This window comes from Equus caballus, chromosome 20, assembly GCF_041296265.1.
Source record: "Equus caballus isolate H_3958 breed thoroughbred chromosome 20, TB-T2T, whole genome shotgun sequence".
In the NCBI taxonomy this organism is placed as follows: Eukaryota; Metazoa; Chordata; class Mammalia; order Perissodactyla; family Equidae; genus Equus; species Equus caballus.
The window spans coordinates 25,706,570-25,733,595 of record NC_091703.1 but is presented as its reverse complement, the minus strand read 5'-3'; the positions used below and the strand labels follow the sequence as shown (position 1 = coordinate 25,733,595).

At 42.6% G+C, this 27,026-nt stretch overlaps 6 protein-coding genes across 6 annotated transcripts; 4 read left to right on the top strand and 2 right to left on the bottom strand.

Moving 5' to 3' along the window:
* Positions 1–3,489: 3,489 nt before the first annotated feature.
* H2BC10 (H2B clustered histone 10) lies at positions 3,490–4,068 on the bottom strand. Its single transcript, XM_001498344.5, has one exon. It carries the CDS (start codon positions 4,066–4,068, stop codon positions 3,688–3,690), a length of 381 nt encoding a protein of 126 aa, XP_001498394.1. The 3' UTR covers positions 3,490–3,687.
* Positions 4,069–4,467: 399 nt separating this feature from the next.
* H2AC10 (H2A clustered histone 10) lies at positions 4,468–4,932 on the top strand. Its single transcript, XM_005603622.4, has one exon. The coding sequence runs from the start codon at positions 4,468–4,470 to the stop codon at positions 4,858–4,860; it is 393 nt and encodes a 130-aa protein (XP_005603679.1). The 3' UTR covers positions 4,861–4,932.
* A 1,061-nt stretch (positions 4,933–5,993) lies between these two features.
* H3C8 (H3 clustered histone 8) lies at positions 5,994–6,456 on the top strand. The gene is given in 1 exon segment (NM_001374566.1): positions 5,994–6,456. A coding segment is annotated over 1 exon segment (411 nt). The 5' UTR covers positions 5,994–6,018; the 3' UTR covers positions 6,430–6,456.
* A 14,300-nt stretch (positions 6,457–20,756) lies between these two features.
* H2BC9 (H2B clustered histone 9) lies at positions 20,757–21,234 on the bottom strand. The gene has a single exon (XM_001498258.6). It carries the CDS (start codon positions 21,185–21,187, stop codon positions 20,807–20,809), a length of 381 nt encoding a protein of 126 aa, XP_001498308.2. The 5' UTR covers positions 21,188–21,234; the 3' UTR covers positions 20,757–20,806.
* Positions 21,235–22,181: 947 nt separating this feature from the next.
* Positions 22,182–22,682, top strand: H3C7 (H3 clustered histone 7). Its single transcript, NM_001374565.1, is given in 1 exon segment — positions 22,182–22,682. A coding segment is annotated over 1 exon segment (411 nt). The 5' UTR covers positions 22,182–22,220; the 3' UTR covers positions 22,632–22,682.
* A 3,954-nt stretch (positions 22,683–26,636) lies between these two features.
* H4C7 (H4 clustered histone 7) lies at positions 26,637–27,026 on the top strand. Its single transcript, XM_014734558.3, has one exon. It carries the CDS (start codon positions 26,656–26,658, stop codon positions 26,965–26,967), a length of 312 nt encoding a protein of 103 aa, XP_014590044.1. The 5' UTR covers positions 26,637–26,655; the 3' UTR covers positions 26,968–27,026.

Below are 27,026 nucleotides of genomic sequence, written 5' to 3'. Positions count from 1 at the left end.
TTATGGTGGCAGAGGAGGGGTGAGGTTGTGTGGAGGAAAAGGAGATAAGGCCTGAGAGGCAAACGGAAGTGAGCACTTCCTGTGTGGACTTGTAAGCCAGTGTAATACTTTGACTTTACTCTGCCTGAGGTAGGAGCCTTTGCAGGGTTTTCGGCAGAGGCTAGACATGATCTGATTTATATTTTAAAATGATCAGATGTGCTGGTGGAGAATAGACTGTGATGGGGCCAGGGCAGGAGTGGGAACGCAGCTGAGTGATAACAGTGGCTTGGCCCAGTGTGTTAGTGTAGGAAGCTGTAAAAAGTGCCTTGATTCTGTATATATTTTGAAGTTAGGGTTTCCAGTTTTTTCCTGAGCTAGTGAATGTAGAGTATGAGAGAAAGAAAATTCTTGGATGATCTCAGTGATTTTAGCCCCAACAACTGGGATAGAGATGCCAATTGCTAAAACTGGGAAAACTATGAGAGGAAGATGTTTTGGGAGAATCAGAGGTTTAGGATTGGCTGTGCGTCGTTTGAGATGCTTGTTATATACCTAAGAGGAATATATGAAATAGGCCGTTGGGTATATGAGTCTGCAGTTTAGGGAAGAAGTCTGGGCTGGAAATCTGATTGGGAGTTGTCATGGTATAACTACCATGAGACGAAAAAAGCCACAAGATCGGATGACATCTCTTAGGAAAGAGGGTTGATGATGAAGAGAAGCAGTTCAAGGACTGAGCCCTAAGTCAGAAAAATGAGTGTTTGCTCTATATTCATGACATGTGAATTCATAACTTAGAATTTTACAAGTGCCTTCTTCTGTAATTCTCCCTCCCTCCTGTGATTCTCAGAACAAGCAGAATAAATATTATCCTAAGATAGGATAGGGGAAATAGGCAAGAAATCTGCTTTACTCCTACCCTCCTCTGATTAGCTGAGCTGATTCAGAAACACTTTTTCCAATTTTGAAATGCAGGGATTTGAACAAATCAGTGGTTCCCAAATGCTCATCTATGGATAGTGTTAGTATGTGTCAAAGTTTTCTCCATTCTGTGTCAAAATGAGAACATTTCCTTAATATTAAATTTTAGTGTAGTAAATTTTCCTTAATATTAAAAATTAATTCAATTTCTTTGGTATAAAGGGCCAAATTTATTTAGCATAAAGATTTCTTATTTTAAAGTTACCACCCTTAATACCGTCGAGGTGATAAGAGGATAATTCTTTCATGAAATAAGACTGATAATAGTCTTCTAAATTGTTGGCAATGCTACGTCAGTCTTTGGGGGTGGCCCTAGCTTTTCCTAGTCTGGGAATGATTGTAGACAACGATTTCTTGATTCTCTTTGAGTTTTAAAAGTGTAGCTACTTTTTTGAAGATGGCTCTTCATTCTGGCCAGATACTATAGGGAGGTTGGGCAAAGGGAGCAAGGGGCATGGGGAGAAAAAAGGGAAAAAAAAGTTAATAATCAGCTCTTATGTGAGTTCCCAGGGTTCCTTCCTTATAACCAACACATCTGACTATTAAATGAGGTACTCAGTTCTAGGGAGGCACCAGAAGGTCCCTGGAAAATACGCCACATATTACTTGAATTGGCAAGCAAAGGCAGGGAAGTCTGACAGGCACTAGGTTGTCCTCAAAACAGTTCAGGGGAAAGAGATGGTTCTAAAGAGGGGTGTAGACTGTTAAAAGGGATTTGCCAGACAAGGAACCCTAACTGGTGTCAAATGCTAGTAGGCTTTTTGGCCCACTGCCTTGTTCAAGGCCTCAGGACTCTGAGATTCCAATGTGGGCACCCAGGACACTTTCCTTATGTCACTTCAACCAGAGGCTGTAGCCACAGCTAAATTTTAGAGAATGTTCTCTGTGCAGGCACCATCTTGAGTGCTTTACTTGTCTTCTTTTATTGATCACCCCAGCAATGCTATGTGGTAGTAACTAATTACTATTCCCATTTTAGAGGTAAGGACATCCTCACAGAGGGTTTAAGTAATTTGCCCAAACTTAGCATTCAAACAGGCAGTCAGGACTGTGTCAAGTCCTGGGGGATTCCCCCTTAAACCGTGCTTGTTTCTTTCTTTCATGAAAACATTGTCTTAAAATTTATATAAAATTAGCTTTGGAGAGCAAGAAATGAATGTCTTAATTATACATGGGGTTTAAGGAATTTTCTTCACAAGCCCCATTACAAAATTGAGTCACTTATTTCATGTTTACAGCAATCTCCTATGTAGGCATTTGTAGATTAAAGACGTAGCTAATAAGTAGAAAATGAAGTTTTTGAACTCAGGTTTACACTGCCAACACCCATGGTTTCCCCCACACACCACAGTGCCCAGAAAAGGTAAACTTGCTGCCAAGTGTTCCTTAGGTTCCAAGTCTCACTATATATATATATTTTAAAGGAAACTGGCTGATGGAAGGACTTTGTTGTGCCCTGAAGAACAGGTGTATCTTCTGACCAGTTTTACTTTGATTCCAATGCTCTATTTTTCCTTTCACCCTATTTCCCCATTCCTGTGATTGCAGCTAGCCTCTCGCTTGCAAAAATCTAACAAATAGTGTGGAAAGAGTCCTTTGAATTAGACAGACAGGGATTCAGATCCCAGTTTTATTTATCTATGTGTGTTAGAGGCTAGTTACTTAACCTTAATTCCTCAGGTCATTCAGCTGTAAAATGGGAGATTCCATTTCACAGGCGATTGCAGGATAAAACCAGCAAGTTGCTAAGGAGGGGCACCCAAATGTTGATTTCTTGTAACCCTTCTCTCTTAAAATCCTAGGAAATAAAGAAGCAGCTGTGGACAACGTCATTCTAGGACACAAAGGAGAAAGTTTAGGAAGAGCTGGGAATTCTCAGGGCTGAAAAGTGAAAAGGCTGACAGATTGAGGCAGATTCCTATCTTTACCCAGCAGGAATCACAGGTGGTTGAAGTAACACTGGAGACTTTCACTTGCTTCCTCCTCCCTCATGTTATCTTGTTGCTTGTAGTGTCTCTTACACCCTTGTATATTAAGCTGGGTAGAAAATTCTAGTGGATGATAAAACAGAGTTCCTGACCTTGCCAAGAGGTAATAATGAGCTACGTGAAATAATCCATGAACGATGTTTCCTGTGAAATTAGTGGACTTGGAAGGACGCGCGTATGACAGACTGGCAGAGATGTGCTGTGGATTAGAAACACAGGCTGCACAGGTGGTTTCTCTCAGTGGCATCTCTAGCCATTTGCAAGCTAACATAGCAAGCTCCAAAATGTTTTATTTTTTCAAGAATGCTCTTATCTTCTCACTTTTGTTTAGACTTAGGGGCACTCAAAATTGTTTAAGACTCAGTGTTTTCCCCTGGTTACTTCCGATCAAGGGAAATCAGGATGACAAAATGAAACCAAAACTGGAAAAAACACGCTCGTGGTGGAAACAGCTCTAGATCAAAGAGATCAAAACAGAACCCTAGGATGCGTCTTCCTTTAGTAATTAAGCGTAGGAGCCAAATTGAACACACTGTAGTTAACTGAATACAGATTTACTACTAGGCGTTCCTTACAAATTGTAACAGAAAATAACGTGTCCCAAAATTTTAATAAATTTCTACTACATTGAGTGCTATAGCCATTTTCAACCTGTTTGGAGAGTTACAGATCTTTGAGAGAATGTGGGTGGCTCTTAAAAGAGCCTTTTGAATCCTTGGCGCTGTTACAGATACCTTTACTTGGAGCTGGTGTACTTGGTGACAGCCTTGGTGCCCTCGGACACGGCGTGCTTTGCCAGCTCCCCGGGCAGCAGCAGGCGCACGGCCGTCTGGATCTCCCTGGAGGTGATGGTCGAGCGCTTGTTGTAATGCGCCAGGCGCGACGCCTCGCCCGCGATGCGCTCGAAGATGTCGTTGACGAACGAGTTCATGATGCCCATGGCCTTGGACGAGATGCCGGTGTCGGGGTGGACCTGCTTCAGCACCTTGTACACGTAGACAGAGTAGCTCTCCTTGCGGCTGCGCTTGCGCTTCTTGCCATCTTTTTTCTGCGCCTTGGTCACTGCTTTCTTAGAACCCTTCTTCGGGACCGGAGCGGACTTCGCTGGTTCAGGCATGACAGAAACCTAACCAATACTTCTAAACTAATACGAGCAAAATACCTAGCTAGCCAAAACCCCTAGTATTTGTTTGATGTGTATGCAAATTAGGGATCGAAAAGTGAGGATTTCTGATTGGTTATTTTACTATCTTCACTTCTGATAGGCTCTTTTTACGCCAACTCTCATTGGCTCTTCCGGTAGCTCCAGCTTAGCTAATTTGACCCTTCAACTCTGCGCGCTCTATGTAAATTAGAAGGGGCGTTGTTTTAGACCTTCCTTTTGATTGGCTGGAATGTGTGTTCGGTCACTCGCATAGGCTGTTTTACCAAACCGGCGCAGCGTATAATAGTGTAGCTTGTTGCGCTTTGTGAGCTACAATTTTTGCGGTTCTTTTTCTGTTCTGTGTGTTTCAGTATGTCTGGACGCGGAAAGCAGGGAGGTAAGGCTCGTGCCAAGGCCAAGACCCGCTCTTCTCGGGCCGGGCTGCAGTTCCCCGTGGGCCGAGTGCACCGCCTGCTCCGCAAGGGCAACTACTCCGAACGGGTGGGGGCCGGTGCTCCCGTTTACCTGGCGGCGGTGCTGGAGTACCTGACGGCCGAGATCCTGGAGCTGGCGGGCAACGCGGCCCGCGACAACAAGAAGACGCGCATCATCCCGCGCCACCTGCAGCTGGCCATCCGCAACGACGAGGAGCTCAACAAGCTGCTGGGCAAAGTGACTATCGCGCAGGGTGGTGTGCTGCCCAACATCCAGGCCGTGCTTCTGCCCAAGAAGACCGAGAGTCACCATAAGGCCAAGGGGAAGTGAATCAACTGATAATACCAATTTGTGCAGTTACCACCACTTATTTCATCCAAAGGCTCTTTTCAGAGCCATCCATGTTTTCATATAAAGGCTTGTAACTGCGTGGTTTTGAGCGATGCTCTTATGTTTTGTTGTGGTTACTATCTGTCCATAGCCATGACACCTCATTCACGGCAAGTTAATAGGTATCGTGGTCATTTGTGGCTCTATGGTGCTTCAGTGTGGTTTAGGGAAACGGAAGTTTTACGAGAAAATGCTTAATATTATAAATAAAGGTTTTATTATAGTTGGAAGGAAGAAAGTTAGAAGAACGTTCATAAAATCTTTAGATAGACTAAGTCCGTCAGTGTTCAGTAAGTAAAGTATTTCTTCAGAGAAAAGGGGAAAACCAAACATAAGGAACTATTCAACTTTCAAGTGAAACTAGTATTTTACTCTGCGGCCAAGAGGCGGGTCGGGGTGGTAGCATGGAAAGTCACTTAAGACTCACTGAACAGCAAAACGATAGAACTGGTAACAAATCGATAAACCAACGCGGGCTTTTCAACTTCTGAACTGAAGCAAAACCCCATCTGGGATACCATAAGGAAGTCAACCAACATTTGTTGCGCAGAGTTCTTTGCCCGTCATCTCCGGGCGGGGCGCTTTACCTGTGATTTCCCAGGCACTCCAGCCAGGAACCCTGCCGTATAGGTCAAAGACTTCACAAAGTGGAGATAGGAATTGGCAGTCCAGGCTACTGGAGGTTCAGTTCAGAAAAAGTAACCGCCTGAGAAAAAAACAAAATACAAGTAAAGGTGTCCTCGAAGTGTGGTCCTCAAAATTTTAGGCCCCATTACATAGATCTACTGCATCAGAAGTGGCATCTTGCACGACCCCCAGATGGTTCCCTATCTACACTTGTAATGCCCTGACTACAACATTAGAAAATTACCTCCTTTGAATTGCAGACCTTAAAAGAGAGGGGATTGGAATGTAGAGTAGTTCACCCAATCAGAGTCTGTAGTAATTAACCAATCACCTCGTCGGCTGTTCAGCCAATAGTTTTACTGCGCGGGACTTTTGAAAACGCGCTAAGGCCAATCAGAATGTTTCTGAGGCTATATAAAGATAAGGTCTTCCCCCTTAAGGTTTACGTGTGTTCCTTCACGTTTATCTGAAATGGCTCGGACTAAACAGACAGCTCGTAAGTCCACCGGTGGCAAGGCGCCCCGCAAGCAGCTGGCCACCAAGGCGGCTCGCAAGAGCGCGCCGGCCACGGGCGGCGTGAAGAAGCCCCACCGCTATCGGCCCGGCACGGTGGCCCTGCGCGAGATCCGCCGCTACCAGAAGTCCACCGAGCTGCTGATCCGCAAGCTGCCCTTCCAGCGCCTGGTGCGCGAGATCGCGCAGGACTTCAAGACCGACCTGCGCTTCCAGAGCTCGGCCGTGATGGCGCTGCAGGAGGCGTGCGAGGCCTACCTGGTGGGGCTGTTTGAGGACACCAACCTGTGCGCCATCCACGCCAAGCGCGTCACCATCATGCCCAAGGACATCCAGCTCGCGAGACGCATCCGTGGGGAGAGAGCATAATGCTCTTCTAGCACTGACTAATCCAACTAAAAGGCTCTTTTAAGAGCCACCCATTTTTTCTCAAAAATAGCTGTGATTGGCTTACTGTATGGCGTTTTTCAGGTTGTGTTTCAAACGTTTCTTGAGATCTTGTTCGAAGTAGTGTTACTTAGGAAGTTTAGGGGGAGGTTTGCTCTCAAGTTACTGAGTAAACATGCTGGGTTTGTTTACTAGGAGTGTCATGGAGTTGCGAAGTCTAGTTCTTCCCTAATGTTTGCCTGCTCTACTGCCTTGCCACCTTTGTACACCGTAAGTGAGTGGATCATGGGCAGAAGTTGTCTGAAGATAGGAACTTTGGCTCTGGCAATGGGATGTAAATACAGAAGTTAAGAGTGTAGCAGTTTTGGCTTTCTTGTGTGATGTTAAGGCGTTTACACAGTGACCAGTAAGAGCATTGTTTTGCTGATAGTTGATTTCTCACATAACATACTAGACTACTGGAGCAGGATTTGTAGAGTTTATTGGTGGCAGAGCCCTGATGATGGCTTCTACAGTCTTGGGATTCACGCTGTGGTCTACCACTAGCAGCCTGAGTACCACTTGTGGACTTGCTATAATAGATTTTCAGGCTCCACCCGGGCCTGCTGAGTCAGGTGACTCAAGAACACTAGTTAAGAATCATATTTTAAAAAATGGTGTTCTTTGGTTTCGTCAAGAACAGCCCGTCTGAACTCTCACCAAGAGTAAGCATTTGCAAACTGAGTATTTGTTTATGTAATAGAATTAAATATTTTCTAAAGCAGTTGCACGTAGCAAGGTGCACCTGAGACAGTTTGCTTTCATTGTAAATCAGTGTTCTCAACTGTTGACTGCACGTTGCAGTCAATTGGAGGTTTCATAGAAATATTGTTGTTTGGGGTCCAATCAGTATCAACTTAATTGTAGTCTGTAGCAGTGGGCATAGGCAATAGTAATTATTAAAACTTGGGTGCTTTTAACAGGTAGCTCGGGCCAAGACCAGATGCTACGTGAGTTCTAAACTTATCATTAGCTCTTTTTTGACCCCAGGCTTAGCAAGGGATTACCTAATGGAATCAGGCTTTCCTTGTAGTTTCCCTTCAGAGAGAATATACTGGTCCCTGAAAGAGGACTTTCTGGCTTGCTTGACTGTTTATCTCACTGCAATGAATCAAATAGCCCCTGGCTTCTGTAGCAATTTCTGAGGAGAGAGCTGCTGTGAGTCTATGCTGAGAAGTGGAGCTGCTTTCACTGGTTAACAATACCGGCTTGTCAGGGATGCTACAAAGAGGACCATCCTGGACCTCTTGGCAGACAACCCGTGGATACTTCTGTGCCATCACATTGGGCCTTTCCTGTACAGAACAGCACGAGGTCTTATGTGGGTATTCAGCTGGTCTTTCTCCATGGCTTTTATTTATTTAACAACTTATCTTTTTTCAAATATTGTTTTTTAAAACTTTTATTAAGTGACATTTCAGAATATATGGAAGTAGGGATAATAGTTTTATCAACCTTATGTACCCCTCACCCGGCCTCAACATCGTCACTACTGGCCAAATCTGTTTTATCTCTACATATTTCACCTCACTGCCTTGATTGTTGTAAAGGAAATCATATAATTTCTTCTCTCAATATTTTAATACATCTGCTATTTTAAAACCTAATTATGCTGCCAGGATTACTTCCCCAACAAACATTTCTTAACACTGATGAATTTTAAGATTTATTTACTCACATATATTTGTTGAGAGTTTACAACGTGACAAATGTTGTTCTGTGCATTGGGAATGTACTCAGAGAATGAAACAGACAAAAAGCTCTCCTGGAATTTATATTTGAGTCTGGGATAGACAGACAATACATTAGGTAAGTAAATACCATATATAATATGTTAGATGTGAGGAGAAAAATAAAAGCAAGAATAAGGAGTGTTATGGGGAGTTGAAATTTCGATAGGGTGACCAATGAAGCTGGAACTAAGAAGATAATGTTTTAGCAAAGACTTGAAAGGAGAGGATGCAAGCTGTGGAAAGAGAAGGGAGAGTGCTGAGGTGCCAGAGTGGCTGTGTGGAATGAGCAGGGCACAAGAGGAGAAGACGAAGGCAGAGAAATAAATGGAGGCCAGATCAAGTAGGGGCTTGTAGGCCACCATAAGAAATTTGGCTTTTGCTCTGAATGAGATGCAAGGCCTTGAGAGGAGTGGAACATAGGAGTTTTTGTGTGTGTCTCTCATTTAAGCCATTTCCACTTTATTTTTAGGTAGTCTCAATTGTACTCCAGTACAGAAATTAGGACTCAGTTTTCTTTCTGTTTTGTTTTTTCAGATCTTGAAAATAGAAGCTGATTGGAGCATTTTATAGTTAGGGACAAAAAAGAAAATCTACAAAAGTCAGTTTGGGGTTAAACTTGATCCCGTATTGTGGTACTTCAATTTACTAGTTTGATGGCCACAGGCAGAATGTTTACCCTCAGGTAACAAAATGTTTATCCTCAGGTAACAAACTAGATTTATTTGGATTGCAAATTGGAATGTCTTCAGGGACCGGGAAAGAGGTCCTCGTATCAGGGACAGTGAGCCACCCAGCTTTATTTCACTGCGTCACTCAGTCAGTAGCAGCTCTTCTGGCTGAATCCATGCCCTCTGACTGTCAGATGCCAGCTCCATGTTGCACTCTGTCATTGTTATATCATTTGCCAAATACAGACGTGAACTACACCTGCCTTGGGAACAGTCCAGGTGGTAAAAGATTCATAATTTCATTAGTTCAAAAATCTGTAATTTGGTGCCTAAATAGATTATTTTATTTAATCCGCACTGCAACTCTGTGAGTTGCAGGCCATTATCAGCCCAAATACAATGATAAGGAAACTGAAGCATAGTAAAGCGAACTGCCTCGTGCAGGGGCTCATTTGCATAATTCAGTCATGGACCTTATCTCTGGGGCTAGAGAATGGATGGACACTGTGTGTTACATACATATTTTTATTTTACTTCATTCATCCATCCATCCATTTGGTGAAGATCAAGGCTGCCCCAGGGAGATAAGTCCAAGTTGCCCTGCCCTGCATACTGATCTATATCACCCTCTGGGAAGCGTAGCACATCCTGACTTAATCTGATCTGATTTCTTATCTAAAGTTATAGGACCACCCAATAACCAGACCCCACCTACACTGCTACCATTTTAACGATTTTTTTTCAGTATCCTTCCTTTGTCTTGTAAAGAAATAACTCACATACCTATGCCTTATAAATTTAGCTCTGTCCTCAACCCACTGCAGCTCTTACTGCCCATGGGTCCTGTCCCCATGCCTGCAGCTCTTCACTGCCCATGGGTCTTGTCCCCATGCTACTCCATGCTGTTCTCTGAATAAAAGAGGACTACTGCCAGACCTTAAGAGTCCAAGAAATCTTTCTTTTGACTCCTCGGCTCACTGAGCCTGCATCACATTCGTCAAAAGCCTTTTGAGTGATTACTATGTGCCCAAAAATGTTCTCGGTGCTGGAAATGGAGCAGTGAATATCATGGGCAAAGTCCTCTCTCTCTGTGTGGAGCTCACTGACATTCTGGTTGTGGGAGACAGAAAATAAGTCTAATATTTTGGTAGGTAAAGAAGCTTAAGAAAACAGACCAAAGGGATTTAGAACTGCCAGGTGGTGGATAGTTGTAATTTTAAATGGGGTGAGTGGGGAAGACTTCACAACTGAGATGAGATTGAGCAGGAGGCATGGCAAGAGATTTTCACATATTGAGGTACATGGAGTAACTATTAGGGTTCAAAACTGATTCGGCTTGAACTAAAAAGCCTGATTTACGGCCTGTTAAACATACATTGCACATCTGCTTTAATGATTAAAGTAAAGAATTCACTCTTGGGGCAGGCCTGGTAGTGTAGTGGTTAAGCTCACATGCTCCACTTCAGTGGCCTGGGGTTCGTGGTTTCCAATCTTGGGTGTAGACTTATAAACCACTCATCAAAGCTATGCTGTGGTGGCGTCGCACGTACAAAATAGAGGAAGATTGGCACAGATGTTAGCTCAGGGCCAATCTTCCTCACCAAAAGAAGAAGAAGAAGAAGAATGCACTATCTTAAAATAAGGATGCATACTTCCCCTCCTATGCCCTATTGGTAACACCCTATTGCACACACCTGGATTAGTCCCTTTCCGGACATCAGGGTCATGTTGACCTGTTAATTTGCAACTGAATACCTCTTTGAAACTTTGATGAAAATGCATCCTGGGTGTGTTTAATGTATGTTCTTTGCTCTAAAAAAATTTAAGACTGTACTGAAAACCATGCTTCTCTGGAATGCTTTCTCTGGAAGCCCTTCCGGATTATAATTATCACCCTGGCTCAGGTAAAACTCACCTTATTTCTCTTATCTATCGAAAGCTTATTGATTATTTTATGTTGTCAGGCATGAAGCCTGGAAGGGAGAGAGGTCTTCATACGTCTGTAAGAAGATCATTCCAGAGAGAAGAAACAGTGATTGCACAGATCCTATGTTGGGAGCATACATGGGATGATGGCCACAGGTCTGATAATCAACTAGATAAAACCAGATTCCTCGCCTGTTTTCTCAAGCTGGAGTTTTTAGGTAACTCAGCATTGACTTATACATTTTTAATATTTTTCAAAAGTATTGCTCCAGGTTCCTGAGCACAGCTGTTCAGATGGTGAACCAAGAGGCAGAGCAGGAATAGATAAGTGCTAACTGCATTGTCGACGAAAATAATCCATAACCAATCTATAAATGAAAATTTGGGTGAGTTTATTCTGAGCTGAAATCTGAGGACCATGGCCCAGGGCCTTTCTTCCTGAAGGAAGAAAGGGCACCAAAGAAGTGAGGTGTACAGAGTAGTTATATACCCCCATACAGGACGTTTCACATATGATTGAAATGTCCCTCCCACAACAGTGACAAGATTGCCCTGTTGGCACAGCGCTTGATGGACACAGCAGGTAGTGGGTCTGCTCTCTCGGAGGGCGTAGCAGGAGGCAAGTCTATCGTCTTGAGCTGGGTGGTCACAGGTGAGCACAGCAATCAGTTTCTAGCCTAAGGAAAGATGCTTAATCCTTAAAGAAATGCCAACGTTGGGAAGGGGAGGGAAGTTGCACCTTTATCTCAAGGGCCTTTGTTCTTGCCATAGGGAATATCTAAAGCAGATATACAATGCATGCTCAATGGCCACAGTCAGGCCCTTTGGGAAAGACAAGGTCAGGCCGAATTAGGTTTACACAAAATGGCTTCCTCATATACCCCAATATATCCTATTACTTGCCAGTTTTATTTGTCAGCATGGAGGAGTGCCAGCCTGATTCAAGGACATCAAGAGTTAAAGAAAGAGTTTTAATTATGTGATAATTTATTTAAAATAAAAAGTAAGAGATTTGAGGTTCCAAATAATCGCCATCATCACTTTACTTTTCAGAAGAAGGAGAATCCAAACATACTATTTCTAAAAAGGCCTTATATATTTTAGAAGTACATTTTCTGACTTTTCTTTGGATAATTATGGATGAGTTCTCAAGTACAAATAAAACTGCTCATCCTCTTGCCAGCAGAACTCTATATTAAAACCTCCATAATGCTCATGATTTGATGGCCAAACCCATAATTGTCAAAATAAAACAAAATTAAATTACAATAAAAAATTATTTATTTGTGATGAAGGTGATATGTGTTCCCAAGTGCTGATCTTGAGCCACAGCTGGATCTTGGCATAGAATTGAGAGATCACATCTCTTCTGAACGCTTCATGTTATGTGAAACTAGTCCAAACGCAGGGATTTTCATTATGGTGTGTAGACTATCAATTACTTTCACTTTTTTTGTAAGTGATGTTCAAGGAAAGAATAGGAGACCTTCAGGATTTGCCCAGATAATGCTGACACTTTTGGGGAGCAACATGAATTCTCACGTGTCTTTATTTCTCCTTGAGCTTTTCTAATTGAGGGCCAAGAGGCAATATATTGACCCCAACTGTCTTGTCCTTATCATTGCATTCAGCTTTGAATGATCACTGGGCTGAGGATAGAGGTTCTATTGCTGACAGAGGCACATATAGCTTCCTCTCCTCTGGTTACTTCTCAAAGAGAAACTCAACCACCTTTTATTTTGTTTCTCTATGATACGTGAGTTCTTATCTTTCTTCTACAGATGGAGTGTCTAGACTTGAAGATTAATCCAGCATCAAGGGACTAAATTTCCCTTTAGAAAATGGAAATCTAGATCCTGCCTTGGTGGAGGGTATACGAGTTAAGATAAACCCCCAAATCTTAGTGGCATAACACAGTTTTATTCTCTGCTTGTATGAGGTTCCAAATGGGTGCTCTAGATCAGCAGGCAGCTCTTTCTTCCAAACGGTGGTTCTGGGGTCCAGGTGCCCCTTTATCTTTGTGTCTCAGCCATACAAAACACACGGCTTCCACGTGTTGAAAAATAAAATTCGAACTGAGTAAATTTTAAAGATTTTATTGGCTTTATTCAACAATTCATGAATTGGGCAGCATCCAATTTAGCAGTTAGAAAGAAGCTCCAAGGAGCTGTACAAAACGAAAAACTTTAACGGCAGAAGGGAGCAGGAACAAGGAAGTTAAACTAGACAAAGAAATGAATAGGTTATTGCAAGGTGACTTTCCTTTAGGGGATGGCAGGGGTCTGTCAGGCAGATTACCTAATTACTGCTGATCAGGCTGATGCCTGATTGACTGGTTTAAGATTCCATTTCTGGGAGAGCAGAAACTGTAACTGAGTTAAGTCTCAGTTTGGTGATGTGGGGCTTAGCTTTATCGACTCTATTTTAGGCCTGTCTTGTTTTTAACACGTATTTGCCCTGGGAGGAGAAAGAGCACGGAAAGTCTTTAGTGGGAGGTTTTATGCCCCAGGCCTGGAAATGTCAAACTTTACTTTTATTTATGTTCCATTGGTAGGAACTCAACTAGAAGGCCACACCTAACAACAAGGGAAGCTGGGAAATGAGGTCTCAGTGTGGGCCCAGGAGGAATAAAGCGGTTAAATTAACAGCCAGCATTAATTTATAGAGTTTATCTGTGTGGAACTAGGGCCCCAAAGTTAGCATCATATATCTGTCATCTCAGCTATCCTCCCTGGCTCGAATTCCCTTTCCAGAAAACCTATTTTCTAAAATCACTATGCAGAAGTTCTCTGTTCTTTCCTGATAGTGGTAGAAAGAGCAGTGAAATAAAAATCAGAGTTCTAGGTTAGGCCTAACTCTAAATAAGCTTGAGCAAGTCACCTCATCACTATGAGAGTTACTGTATTATCTTGGTGGATGAGGAAACAGGCTGAATGATTCTGCATAATGCCGAAAGTCACCCAGCTAGGAAATGATGAAAAAATTCAACCCAGGTAGTAGACCTCAAAACCCTTCAATTTTAAGCATATTTCAATTCTGTTCTATATTTATGTACATTATTATTTGTTCTATGGGACAATGTTCCATGTCTCAGACAACAGGATCCATGTCTGGTTCACCTTTGTGGTTTGATTGACTGATAGGCACAGATGAATGAGGTGGGTGTTACAGACGTGGAAGGCTTTGAGGAACACGGCAGGGTATCTTGAAGTGAGAGAGATGAACTTTTTAGAGCAAAACACAAGGCTGAATCTTATGTGTGTGGAGGGGGTCAGTGCATAAAGAATATTGACACTAATAGGTATGTCTTCTGCGTGAGTTGAGAAAATCCACCAAGATAACAGACAAGACTGAGGCAGTTGGGATTGGAGCTTGTATACCCGGTTGTCGACTTGGAAGGTATATTGAAACCAGGAGGGTGTCATTGGACTCCCAAGTCAGCCTGACCTCATTTGTAGAAGATAGCGAGTATGATCAGGTAGGTCTCACTCCATTTTTTAAGATGTTTTCCGGATTTCCCAAACCCTGTGCTGATGATACACAGCCACATTTGGACTCCCAATGGTGTCAAGCACTGTTCACCCGAAAATGAAAATTTGATTCTAACTAAAGTTGTATTGTCTTACTTTCTTCCTAACTGAAGCAATTCTTTCCAATATTTACAATTCATTTGTGTTGTATTAGAAAGCCCCAGTGTCCTCTTGAAGACACAAAAACTCGCCAATTTCCCTCTTGTCTTATTTATACTGTCTTCAGTCATGCGCTGTGGCAGAGACTGCCACACAGTTGTCTCCTGAAATTGATTTTCCTTTCTTATTTCGTAATTAAACTTCGCAAGCTTCCTTTGCATCTGGGTATGGCCATTGACTATTTTTGGTCAATGGTATATTAACAAAGGTGGAATTTTACCATCCTCAGGGTTTCAATAAATGATGGGGGTGTTTCCTCGCCCTTTTCTCCTTCCTTCAGGGTGCAATGTGAACAAGATAGCTGGAGCTGGAGCAGAAATCTTGGACTATGAGGTGGAAGGGACATATTAAGAATGACAACTAGAATGGCATGTGGGAAGTTATTTTAATGCAATGGCAGCCTTCAAATATACTATCAGGCAGGCCATTTCCAAAGACATGGAACAGAAAGACTCACAGACCTATGTTCGTTCCCTGATTTATTTAATTTTATTGAATCAATTTTAAACATATAGCAAGAAGCAAAGGGAAAGAGATTGGGCAAGCTACATTTCAGATAGGTTGCAAAAGGGTCAGTCACACTACTTGAATCCTTGGCTTCCCATTTCATGTCTTTCTTCCTTCCTCCTTCCTTTCCCTCTCTTCTTCCTCTTCCTCCTTCCTACCTTCCTCTCTCCTTTCCTTTTCACTCTCCCCTCCCTGTCTCCTCTCTCTATCCTTCCCTTTTCCCTCTCCCTTCTCCCTCCTCCCTTCTCTGCCTTTTCTCCCTGTCTCCCTGAGAATTTCTTCTCTCCTTGGGAGGGTGGTTGTGAGAACCAGAGTTGACGATAGCAAAGAGGCCCAGCAGACGGAAGTTATTTGGAGCGAACTCATGCTTTCTCTATTGGAAAGATGCAGGGCCAAGAGCCTCTCATATAGATAGCCAGTGACATCGTGAGTAGCTGTGTCTTTTATGTGCATGCTGTCTGTAGAGGGCAAATGGGGCCAAAATGGGAGTCACTAATGGATGGTCAATTTAAGACCTCATAAATACTGAGTACCCCGTTCATATTTGGTGTCTCACAAATATTTAGTTCTTCTTGGTTCTTTCATTTGTTCCTATCTGCAGGTAGCACAAACAAGCTGTACTTATTTTCTCTATGTCTAACATGTCTCATGAGCTACTAACTTATGATTCACAGTAAATACAGTTTTTGAATTTGTCTACATCTCATAAACTCCTTGCTTACCTACCTAATACTTCCTATAAGTTTCTTACTTATGAATTATTTACTTACTTCTTATGAGTTTCATCCTTCCAATTTGTTGTTTTGGGGTTGGTCCTCCATAGTAGAAATCAATAGTAGAATATTTTTGAATAATAGAGCAAACACACATTACACATTGAAGGAGATGAGGCCCTTAAGGAGAGTGGAGCTCCCATTCCAGGTCTGAGCTACATAACTTTACACGAGAGAGAAATAGACTTTTATTTCATTTAACCAGTGACTGTTTCAGGTTGTCTGTCACTTCCAGGTGCAATTAAAAAAATACTAATACAGGTGCAATTAAAAAAAAAACCTTATTAAAAATTTTCTTAAGAGTAATAATGGATAAGATTTGCTATCACAGTCATGTGCTGCATAACGATGCTTCCGTCAAAGACGCTCTGAGTATTTTATGGTGGTCCCAAAAGATTATAATGGAGCTGAAAAGTTCCTATTACCTAGTGACATCATAGCTGGCATAACATAGTAGTGCAACACATTACTCACTTGTTTATGGTGATGCTGGTGTAAACAAACCTACTGCACTGCTAGTTGTATAAAAGTATAGCACATACAATTAGGTACAGTACATATTACTTGATAATGATAATAAATGACCACATTACTGGTTTCTATATTTACTATACTATAATTTTTTTATCGTTAGAGCGTACTCTTTGTACTTATAAAAAAAGTTTACTGTAAAACAATATGCCATGTTACACCAGTAGCAGCCTCATACAGCTCGTGTTTACCACATCTTTTGATTGAATCATTTTCTCTTGTGTTTAATCTTGTGTTGTTTTGCTCTTCATGGCCCCTAAGTGTAAAAAATCCATTGCTAATGTTGCCAGTAAGAGTCCATGTCAAGTGATTTATCTGGAAACAAAACTGAAAGTGATTAAGGACTACGAAGGTGGAAAATCAGTGGCGGTTATTGCTTGCCAGTCAGGCATGTCCCATTCTACCATAGCTATGGTCTTGAAGAACAAGAACAAAGCGAAGGAAGCTGTTAAAGAATTGGCTTCATTGAAGGCAACGGGACTAACAAAAATTTGAGTAGGGTCTATATCAGACATGGAGAAACTTCTAAAGATCTGGATTGAAGACATGAAGCATATCCCTTTCAGCACCATAGTGATCACAGTCAAAGTGAAAAGTTTCCTCTGTTGGAAGAAAAGGCCGGACCCAACTACGATGTTGAATTTACTGCTAGCTCTGGGTAGTTTAAACGATTCAAGAATTGTTATTTATTACATAATGTGAAAGTGAGGGGCCGGCTCGGTGGCGCAGCGGTTAAGTTCGCACGTTCCGCTTCTCGGAGGCCCGGGGTTCGATGGTTCGGATCCCGGGTGCGGACATCGCACTGCTTGGCAGCCATGCTGTGGTAGGCGTCCCACGTATAAACTAGAGGAAGATGGGCACGGATGTTAGCTCAGAGCCAGGTCTATAAACTAGAGGAAGATGGGCACGGATGTTAGCTCAGAGCCAGGCTTCCTCAGCAAAAAGAGGAGGACTGGCAGTAGTTAGCTCAGGGCTAATCTTCCTCCAAAAAAAAAAATAATAATAATGTGAAAGTGAGTAGTGAGTCTGTGAGTGCTGATGTGAAGGCATTTGAAGAATTTTGGAAACTCTAACTAAGCTGATTGTGGAGGCAGATTACTTGCCAGAGCAAATATTCAACATGGGTGAAACCTCCCTGTTTTGGAAACGGATGCCTGAAAGGACTTTCATTTATAAGGAGGCCAAATCAATGCCAGCTTTCAAAGATTTTAAGGGCAGGATAACAGTCTTGCTTGGGGGCAATGTTGCAGACTACGGATTGAAACCTTTTGTGATCTGGCACAGTGAAAACCCCAGGGCCTTCAAGCAAATCAATAAGCATACAGTACCAGTATACCACAGGAGCAATAAGAAGTCATGGATGACCCAGTTCTCTCCCAAGATGCCCTCCTGAATTGCTATGCCAGCAAAATGGAGAAGTCCTGTTTGGAAAATAACATAACTTTCAAGATTTTGCTTATTATTCATAATGCACCTGGACATCCTCCTTTCATTGGTGATCTTCATTCCAATATCAAAGCGGTGTTTCTCCCTCCAAACAACACCTCTTTGATCCAACCAATGAATCAAGAAGTTACAGCAGTTTTTAAGGCCTACTACGTGAGGAAGACCTCTGCCCAGGCTATTGGTGCACCTGAGGAAGACCCTGAGAAGACACTGATGCAATTCTGGAATAATTACAACATCGATGACTGCATCAAGAGCCTTGCTTGGGTTTGAGATGATGTCACCAAGGAGTGTATGAATGGCATCTGGAAGAAGACTCTCGAGAGTTTCATCCATGACTTTAAAGGATTTGCCAAGGATGAGGAGGTTGCAAAAATCAACAAGGCTGTGGTTGAGATGACAACCAACATTAACCTGAGTGTGGATGAGGATGACATTGAGGAGCTCCTAGAGGTGGTTCCTGAGCAAGTGACTAATAAGTTGTAGGGACTGGAACAGAAATTCATAACTGAAGAGGAGTCAAGAGAGTAAGAAACTGGGCAGAAGAATCTCCAAGAAAATTCACAGTGAAGGATTTAGCAGAAGCTTTTGCAGACCTTAACAAGCTTCTTAAAAATTTTGCAAGCATGGACCCTAACACCGAAAGGTTTTCATTAATAGAGAGGAATGTTCATGGTGCATTATCTGCTTATAAGCGAATCTATGATGAAACAAAGAAACAAACCAAGCAAACCACCATGGACATATTTCTGAAAGGAGTGAACCTCCTCAATAACAGTCTCAAGAAAGTCCTTCAGGAGATAGTCCAGAAGGCATCGTTATCATAGCAAATGACAACTCCATGCGTGTTACTGCCCCTAAAGACCTGTTGGGACAAGATGTGGAGGTGGAAGACAGTGATACTGATGATCCTGTTTCTGTGTAGGCCTGGGTTTATGTGTTTATTTGTGTCCTTGATTTTAACAAAAAAGTTTAAAAAGTCAAAAAAATTAAGAATAGTAAAACGCTTATAGAACAAGGATATAAAGAAAATATTTTTGTACAGCTATACAATATGCTTGTGTTTTAAGCTGTGTTATTACAAAAGAGTCAAAAAGTTAAAAAAAAAAGCTTATAAAGTAAAAAAGTTACGGTAAGCTAAAGTTTATTTATTATTGAAGAAAGAAAAATATTTTTTTATAAATTTAGTGCAGCCTAAGTGTACAGTGTTTATAAGGTCTAGAGTAGCACACAGTAATGTCCTAGGCCTTCACATCCACTCACCACTCACTCACTGACTCACCCAGAGCGACCTCCAGTGCTGCAAGCTCCATTTATGGTAAGTGCTCTATACAAGTGCACCATTTTTTATTTTTTATACCATATTTTTACAGTATCTTCTCTATGCTTTGATATGTTTAGATACACAAATACCTACCGCTGTGTTACAATTGCCTACAGTATTCAGTACAGTAACATTCTGTAAAGGCTTGTAGCCTAGAAGCAATAGGCTCTACCATATAGCCTAGGTGTGTGGTAGGTTATATCATCTGGATTTGTGTAAGTACACTCTATGATGTTTGCACAAAGACAAAATCACCTAATGACACATTTCTCAGAAGGTATTCCCATCTTTAAGTGATGCCTGACTGTATAGTATTCCTTGCTACATTTCCGTGAGATCCTACATTTTTGTAAGGCACAGCACTAGGACATCTACAAAATCCTTGGGAACCAACGATGAAACATGATCAGATGAAAGTATAAATATGCCGTAGAGCCCCTGTTGTTAACTATAGTCCATGAATACAAACTGGAACTCTGCACGTCTTTGTGATTCCTCTCTGTGCTATCTCCTCCTCTCTTGCCATCTCTCTTACTCAACTTTCCTTTCAGAATTGCCTCAAGGGAACTTGTAAATTCAAGCTTACAATTAATTAAACTTGGTTTAGTGAAATCGTTAAGTCAATTCAGCTTTTGGCAATGCTAAAATGACCTTTAGGCTGATGCTTCCCACTTCTGTTAGTTCCATAACCATTTATCCATTTTAGATCAGGAGCCCTGAGGGGACAGGGATTGTTTCCGTCTGGCTCGCTGTTCTTTCCCTAGTACTTGTCACTTTCTGAAACTTGATAGACTCTCAATAAATGAATGAGGAAATTCAGAGTCCTAGTCTTTCAACACTTCACTTAGGGAGGAATTTTAGGCACACTAAGATTGATGATCTTAGACTACTCTGCACAACCCTGCCCCAACTCCCTGATCCAACAGAAAAATGCGTGTTGGGGAGGATTAGAGTCCAACATTACAGGTAACCTGTTAAATATGCTCATTAATCTCAAGGTATCTTGAAAATCTATAGTTTTAATTGTATTCTGTAGATGATTCTTATCAGTCTTTTCAACTGAAGACTGTCCAAGCCTGGCTTCCTTGCTGGCTGCCAGCGAAAAACATCATCTCAAAATAAAGAGGCCTTACTCCCAGGCTCTTCGAGGCTTCTTCTCTCCCTTTTCTTTTGTAAATCCTATTCAATCTTTTTCTCAAAGTCTAAAACGCCTCAGTTACTTGCAAAACAACTAAGTTTCAGTTATTCTTCCATAGGCATCCTTTTGTTTCATACTCTCCTTCCCAATCTTTTCCATGTAGTAGAAAACTGGTTTTTCATGCTATCGGGTATACTATTGTCTTCCACTCAACAATGACTCACATGAAGACTCAAAAAGATGCCTAGTGTATACTCAATTTGTCCCAGCGACTGAAATCTATCAGCTCTAAGCTCTGGTCTAGACTGGTGAAAGCGCTGGCAAGCTAATTCTGTCTTCTAAAATTCTTAAGCAACCAGAATTTTCTTTTCAAGCAAGGCTGTGTATGCTCTGCTTAAGTAACCTCTGCCAGATAGGAGAGAGACTTGAAAGGCAAAAATAGAAATAACCTGAGTAAAGACCGTTTCTAACTATAAAAAAGCTTTCCTGCAGACTGCCAATAAGATTCAGTATTAAAGCTCTTTATATGAGAGAGTAAGTGGCTCTGAAAAGAGCCTTTGGGTTTCACGGTGGTTGTAACTAGGTTTACTTGGAGCTGGTATACTTGGTGACGGCCTTGGTGCCCTCCGACACGGCGTGCTTGGCCAGCTCCCCAGGCAGCAGCAGGCGCACGGCCGTCTGGATCTCCCTGGAGGTGATGGTCGAGCGCTTGTTGTAATGCGCCAGGCGCGACGCCTCGCCCGCGATGCGCTCGAAGATGTCGTTGACGAACGAGTTCATGATGCCCATGGCCTTGGACGAGATGCCGGTGTCGGGGTGGACCTGCTTCAGCACCTTGTACACGTACACGGAGTAACTCTCTTTGCGGCTACGCTTGCGCTTCTTACCATCCTTCTTTTGTGCCTTGGTGACTGCTTTTTTTGAACCCTTCTTCGGGGCAGGCGCTGACTTAGCTAGCTCAGGCATGATGAGAAAGCCTCGATCTGAAACTCAGAGGGAAAAGCATCTACTACCCGGCTCGCCTATTTTTGTAGGTCTTCTATGCAAATAGACACTTAATCTATCTCAGTTCCTGATTGGATCAAATCAGCCAGTGGAAACTTTTTATGCAAATAAGGTGAATTCAAATCTACGTTTTGATTGGCTGTTTATGTGGAAACAACCTATGTTGTTTTCTTTCCTAAGAAAAAAAATAGCTTTCGTTTTCAAAACAGTGCAAAAAAGATTAAGCTTTAACAAAGGTATCTATTTATGAGCCTTGTGTCTCCCTAGAACCGGACCTAAGGAGGCAAAAGCTTGATGTAAATGTATAGCTAGTTTCCTGCAAAATTGCTGTTGCCAGGTTAACTCTAGGAAAGAGAACGTAGAAATTAGCTAAATACTGAAATGTTCTCAAAATTACGACATTGACATTCCCAGTTTGGTGTGATCAAAGTTGTCAACATTCGTTTTCAAGATCAAAGAATCGTCACATTTCAACAGCGTTGCAATTTTTGTGTTCACTGGGAACAGAATGTCTCGAAGTGATGCCACTGTTTGTTGGAGGGTTCCTAATTATGGAATAGCGTGCTTGCGTTGCTAAAATAAGCATTTCTTCAAAGTCAGAAGCTTTGATAAAAGGACGAACTGGACTGGATCTGTCACGTTGAAACTTGCAGTTTTTGATACGGCTCAGGAACTGTGGGACGTTCATTTCTGCCTTTTCCCAAACTTAATCCCAAATAAGGGAATTAAAACAAAACCAACTAAGGAACATGTAAAAGATAAAAGAGCCTTAATAAAGGACTGAAAATCATAAATGAGAGAGATAATAGAATACGTTCCAATAGGTCAGGATTTTCTACAGTGAGACCTGGTAGCCAATCACAAGGCCTATCAGGTTACTTAATTCACGGCGCGGAATTTGAAGATTCGGACCAATCAGGAGGATTTTGCCTTTATAAATAAGAGCAAGAACGGCGGCGCTTCCAGTTGTAAACTGTGTTTGCAGTTCCTTACCATGGCTCGTACCAAGCAGACAGCTCGCAAATCCACCGGCGGCAAGGCGCCGCGTAAACAGCTGGCCACCAAAGCTGCTCGCAAGAGCGCGCCGGCCACGGGCGGCGTGAAGAAGCCCCACCGCTACCGGCCCGGCACGGTGGCCCTGCGCGAGATCCGCCGCTACCAGAAGTCCACCGAGCTGCTGATCCGCAAGCTGCCCTTCCAGCGCCTGGTGCGCGAGATCGCGCAGGACTTCAAGACCGACCTGCGCTTCCAGAGCTCGGCCGTGATGGCGCTGCAGGAGGCGTGCGAGGCCTACCTGGTGGGGCTGTTTGAGGACACCAACCTGTGCGCCATCCACGCCAAGCGCGTCACCATCATGCCCAAGGACATCCAGCTCGCGCGCCGTATTCGTGGGGAGAGGGCATAAGTGTCTTTATGAGTGAGCCCTAACTTCAAACCCAAAGGCTCTTTTCAGAGCCACCTACAATTTCAATTTGAGATGCTGTATACAAGGAGCGAAATCTGCCTCCGAAACAAAGCATAGGACAGGTAGAAGGGCAGCAGCCCTTGCTTCGGCTGCTTAGTGGCGCTAGCCGACTGCTGAGCGCTGCTCTCCTCTCTACCCAACTACACACCAAGCTTAGCTTTTTTTTTTTTTTTCTACCTGCTGGGCGTGTCCCTCTCATTAACATCGTCCCCTGGGTTCAGTGGCAAAGCCATTTATGGTATCGCTTGGCTTTCCGTGCTTTCATCTTTAGCTATGGGCTAATGTCGATCGGTTCCCAGACAACTGCCTTAGTTAGCTTGCGACAAGCTTCCTTCCTAGACACCTTCAAGTTCTAGGTGAAGGTTTAGGTGTTCTTGCAGAGGGCTTCCTTGTTTTGAATAGCTTGGTTTTGAATACATTCAACTCAAAATCATAAGGCAATTTATATGTCCAATCCTGAAATGATGGCCCTCGATAAGGGAAAATCATACACAGCATGCTGTGAGAAGCTTAGCTGAAACTGGGATCTATTCGCAAATACAATAGCTAATCAGAAATTATGTTAATCCAAATATAGTTGGCAAACACTGGAATTTACCTGGAATCCAGCAATTGTGTGGGAAGTGAAAAAGATGGAACCTTGAGCAGCCTGGGAAGCATCCTAGGGGAATACAATGCTTTATTGATGTTCCAGACCCCGTGCTGAGTGCTGCATCAGAGTGGTAATCCATTTGCTTCTTTACTGAGCAATAACACACCCTTAAGTGTAGGTAGTCAACCTTTCTGTACACAGAATAGAAATGGTTACCCAAAACATGGGTTCCAAGGTTACCCAAAACATGCTGGAGTTCAACTTCTTCCAGCAGAGTGGGTGGCAGTGCTGTCAGTGATACAGCTGGGCAGGGCACTACTGCACCGAACATAGGGCCTGCGGTAGTAGCTAAGTAAATGCAGCACATGAAGAATTCGGAGCTTGTTGCAGCAAGTAACTGAAAACAGATTGTGCAGAATGTGTCTGCATCTTGCACGAGAAATATGATGTAGTCACAGAGGCAGAATTCGGACCTTGCACAGATTTGATGCTGAATAATCCCCTTTGCTGGAAATCCCCAAGAGCTATTGACACAACAGCTCTCAACTTTCCTCCAACAAACATAGAATCCTATGACAAACCCTAGAGCAATGAAGGACTTTGTGGATTCAGTCAGGTTTTACAGACATTAGCAATGGGAGCCCTGGCCTTATCCTAGGGTTTAGTCCTAGCCTGGGGGGACCCGTAAACCCTGGAGAACCTTCAGGAACTAAGTGATTAACTGCACAGAGTGAAAACACAAGTCCCTTGGCAGGAACCACAGAACCTGGATACTAGCAGTTTTTTCAACAAACATTGCAGACTCTGGAGTAAATACTTAACTATAGAACCCAGAAGTCAGATTGCGGAAACAACTGAAACAGCTCAGTGCAATGTTTTTGAACCTTGAAGCAAAGTTGCAAATGACTCTAGCAAGACAATGTGATTTCTATGTGACCTTGAAAAGCTTGTTAGGTTCCTAGTCATCATAGCAGCACTTCTGCATCTTAAAAGCAATGTAATTTTAAGGTGGAATGCAGTAAATACAAAACAAAATACTCAGAATCTGGAGGGTTGGGTGGAGGAGAAACAAAACAAAAACCCTGTACATGAAAGTTTGTAGCAGCTTTATTAGTAACAGGCCTAAAGTGAAAACAACTTAATGTCTTTCACCTGAGGAATAGCTGAATGAATTCTCATATATCCATACAATTGAATCTTACTCAGCAATAAAAGGGCGGGCTATTGATACATGCAACAACCTGGATGGATCTCAAAGGCATAATGCTTAGTGAAAAAAAGCCAGTCTCAAATGGTTCCATATTGTATTATTCTATTTATATAACATTCTCAAAGTGAGAAAACTAGAGATGGAGAATAGATTAGTGATTGCCGCAGGACAGAAGTGGATGTGACTATTGTTGGGCCAGGGGAAATTTCCCCCCACCCGTCTAGGTTCTTCTGGCTGATCTAATAATTAAATTGACCCAAAACAGATTAACAGGGGAAATAAGTCTAATTCATGCGCATGGAGGTCTTATAGAAAGGGGACCTGAAAAAATGACCAAAGCAAGCAGCTTTTATACATTTTAGACAAAGAAACAAATTTGTGAGGAATTGACAAGACAGAGAAATTTAGGCTTAATTAGTAAAGAAGTAACAAGGTTTGTTCACTAATTAAGCACTTCACTCATTAGTGCTTAATTTGTAAAGTAACAAGGATTGTTTATATAGGCTTCTGGGCCTGAATTCCCCATCACTGGCCATAAGGATGCCTCCACCTCCAGCTGCAGGGAGGGAATCTTTCACACAGCAGATTTATTTCCTGCTTTCAGGGGAGCAGAGAGGTTCAAAGTGCTCTTTTTGCATCAGCTGCTTCTCAAGTAATTTTAATTTAAAATAATCAATATGGCATTGTGGGATATTTTGGGGCGGCTTGCTGTGAGCCCCAACACTATAAAGGGGTGACAGAAGGAGTTCCTCGGTGATGATGGAACAGTTTTGTGTTGGCATATGTGGTTACATAAATTTATAATGGGACAAAATTGCATAAGAGTATCCTCACACACATACACACAGACATGCAATTGAGTGCATGTAAAAACTGGTGAGACCTGGATAAGGCCTGTAGTCAAGTTAACAGTAATTTGCCAATGTCAATTGCCTGGTTTTGATATTATAATACAGTTATATAGGATGTCACCATTAGGGGAAACTGAGTTCAAGGGAATTCTATTTCAAAATAACAAGGTAACAAAAAGCTGTTGACAATTCTACAACAGTTGCTACTTTGTATGCTTGGGATTCCAAGGCTTGCTTAACAAATGAAGGTGACTTTTTTCATATAAACAGCAGTTTTTCACTTTCTTCTGGCTGTTGTAGTGGTGACACATCCGTTGGTCTGAGGTTTGGTTCATTTATGCTGGTACATGATTTTGTAGATATTGCTGCCCCTACCTCAAAAGTACTTCAAAAGTAAATTGAGTTTCAAAATTTGTAATCTCAATTTACAAGGTTACTGTTTGTTGGGTTTGTCGATACGAATAATCTATAATCAATCTATAAATCAAAACTGGGGTGAGTTTATTATGAGCCAGATCTGTGGATTAGCCCCATTTCTATGGAAGGGCACCAAAGAAATGGGGTGTACAGAGTGGTTATATACCATCTTAGAATAAAGAGCATACATCACATATGACAGGAATGTCTCTTTTACAATAGTCATGGGAAACAGATCGGAGGTCAGCAGGTCAGTGGTCACAAGGTGAGCACAGCAGGTCAGTAATTAATCCTTAGTTCCCAGGAAGAGGTGCTTATTATTAAAGAAATGACAATATGGGGGGGGGGGGAGTTATATCCCAATCTTTAGGGGCACATTCTTGTCTTTGGGACATTGTAAATATTTAAGGCAGACATACAGTGCATGTTCAACAGGCCACGTCAGCCCCTTTTGGAAAAACAAGATTAGGCCAAATTAGTTTTAAACCAAATGGCTTCCTCATATACTCCAATATATCCTATGGCTTGTCATTTATATCAGGTTGCTTGGCAATATTTACAAATTCCTTTGTTTCAATGCCAGTGTGGCAAGTGATCCAAGAATATATGTGGAATGGATACATCTTTAAACTCACATACACATACATAAATGAGGTAATTCCTTTTGTGTGCATGTTCGACACTTCCGTTTAGAGTTTCTTACTTTCTAAATAGCAGTATATCTCCCTGCTGAGTGTTTACTTTAGGCCTTAGAAGCAAGGGGCGGGGACTCAGGGAAGTTTGCCGCCTTTTCTGGTCTTTCAGTTTTCAAAAAGGTCCGCACAATTGTTACATAAGAGGCTGCAGGGAGCTGGCGCTTAAGTCGTCTAGTTGTAGCAGTCACTTGTTCTGACCATGTCAGGTCGTGGTAAAGGCGGAAAGGGCCTCGGAAAAGGGGGCGCCAAGCGCCACCGCAAAGTCCTCCGCGACAACATCCAGGGCATCACCAAGCCCGCCATCCGGCGTCTGGCCCGCCGCGGCGGCGTTAAGCGAATTTCTGGTCTCATCTACGAGGAGACCCGCGGGGTGCTCAAGGTTTTCCTGGAGAACGTGATTCGAGACGCGGTCACCTACACCGAGCACGCCAAGCGCAAGACGGTCACCGCCATGGACGTGGTCTACGCGCTCAAGCGCCAGGGGCGCACTCTCTATGGCTTCGGAGGCTAAGCTTAAGTTGGCAAGCTGTTTCCAACAGCAACGCTAAAGGCCCTTTTCAGGGCCACCTA

What these genes read in the sequence shown, in the direction of transcription:
- H2BC9 (XM_001498258.6), bottom strand. Translation starts at nt 21,187, where the DNA reads ATGCCTGAGCTAGCTAAGTCAGCGCCTGCCCCGAAGAAGGGTTCAAAA.
- H4C7 (XM_014734558.3), top strand. Translation starts at nt 26,656, where the DNA reads ATGTCAGGTCGTGGTAAAGGCGGAAAGGGCCTCGGAAAAGGGGGCGCC.
- H2AC10 (XM_005603622.4), top strand. Translation starts at nt 4,468, where the DNA reads ATGTCTGGACGCGGAAAGCAGGGAGGTAAGGCTCGTGCCAAGGCCAAG.
- H2BC10 (XM_001498344.5), bottom strand. Translation starts at nt 4,068, where the DNA reads ATGCCTGAACCAGCGAAGTCCGCTCCGGTCCCGAAGAAGGGTTCTAAG.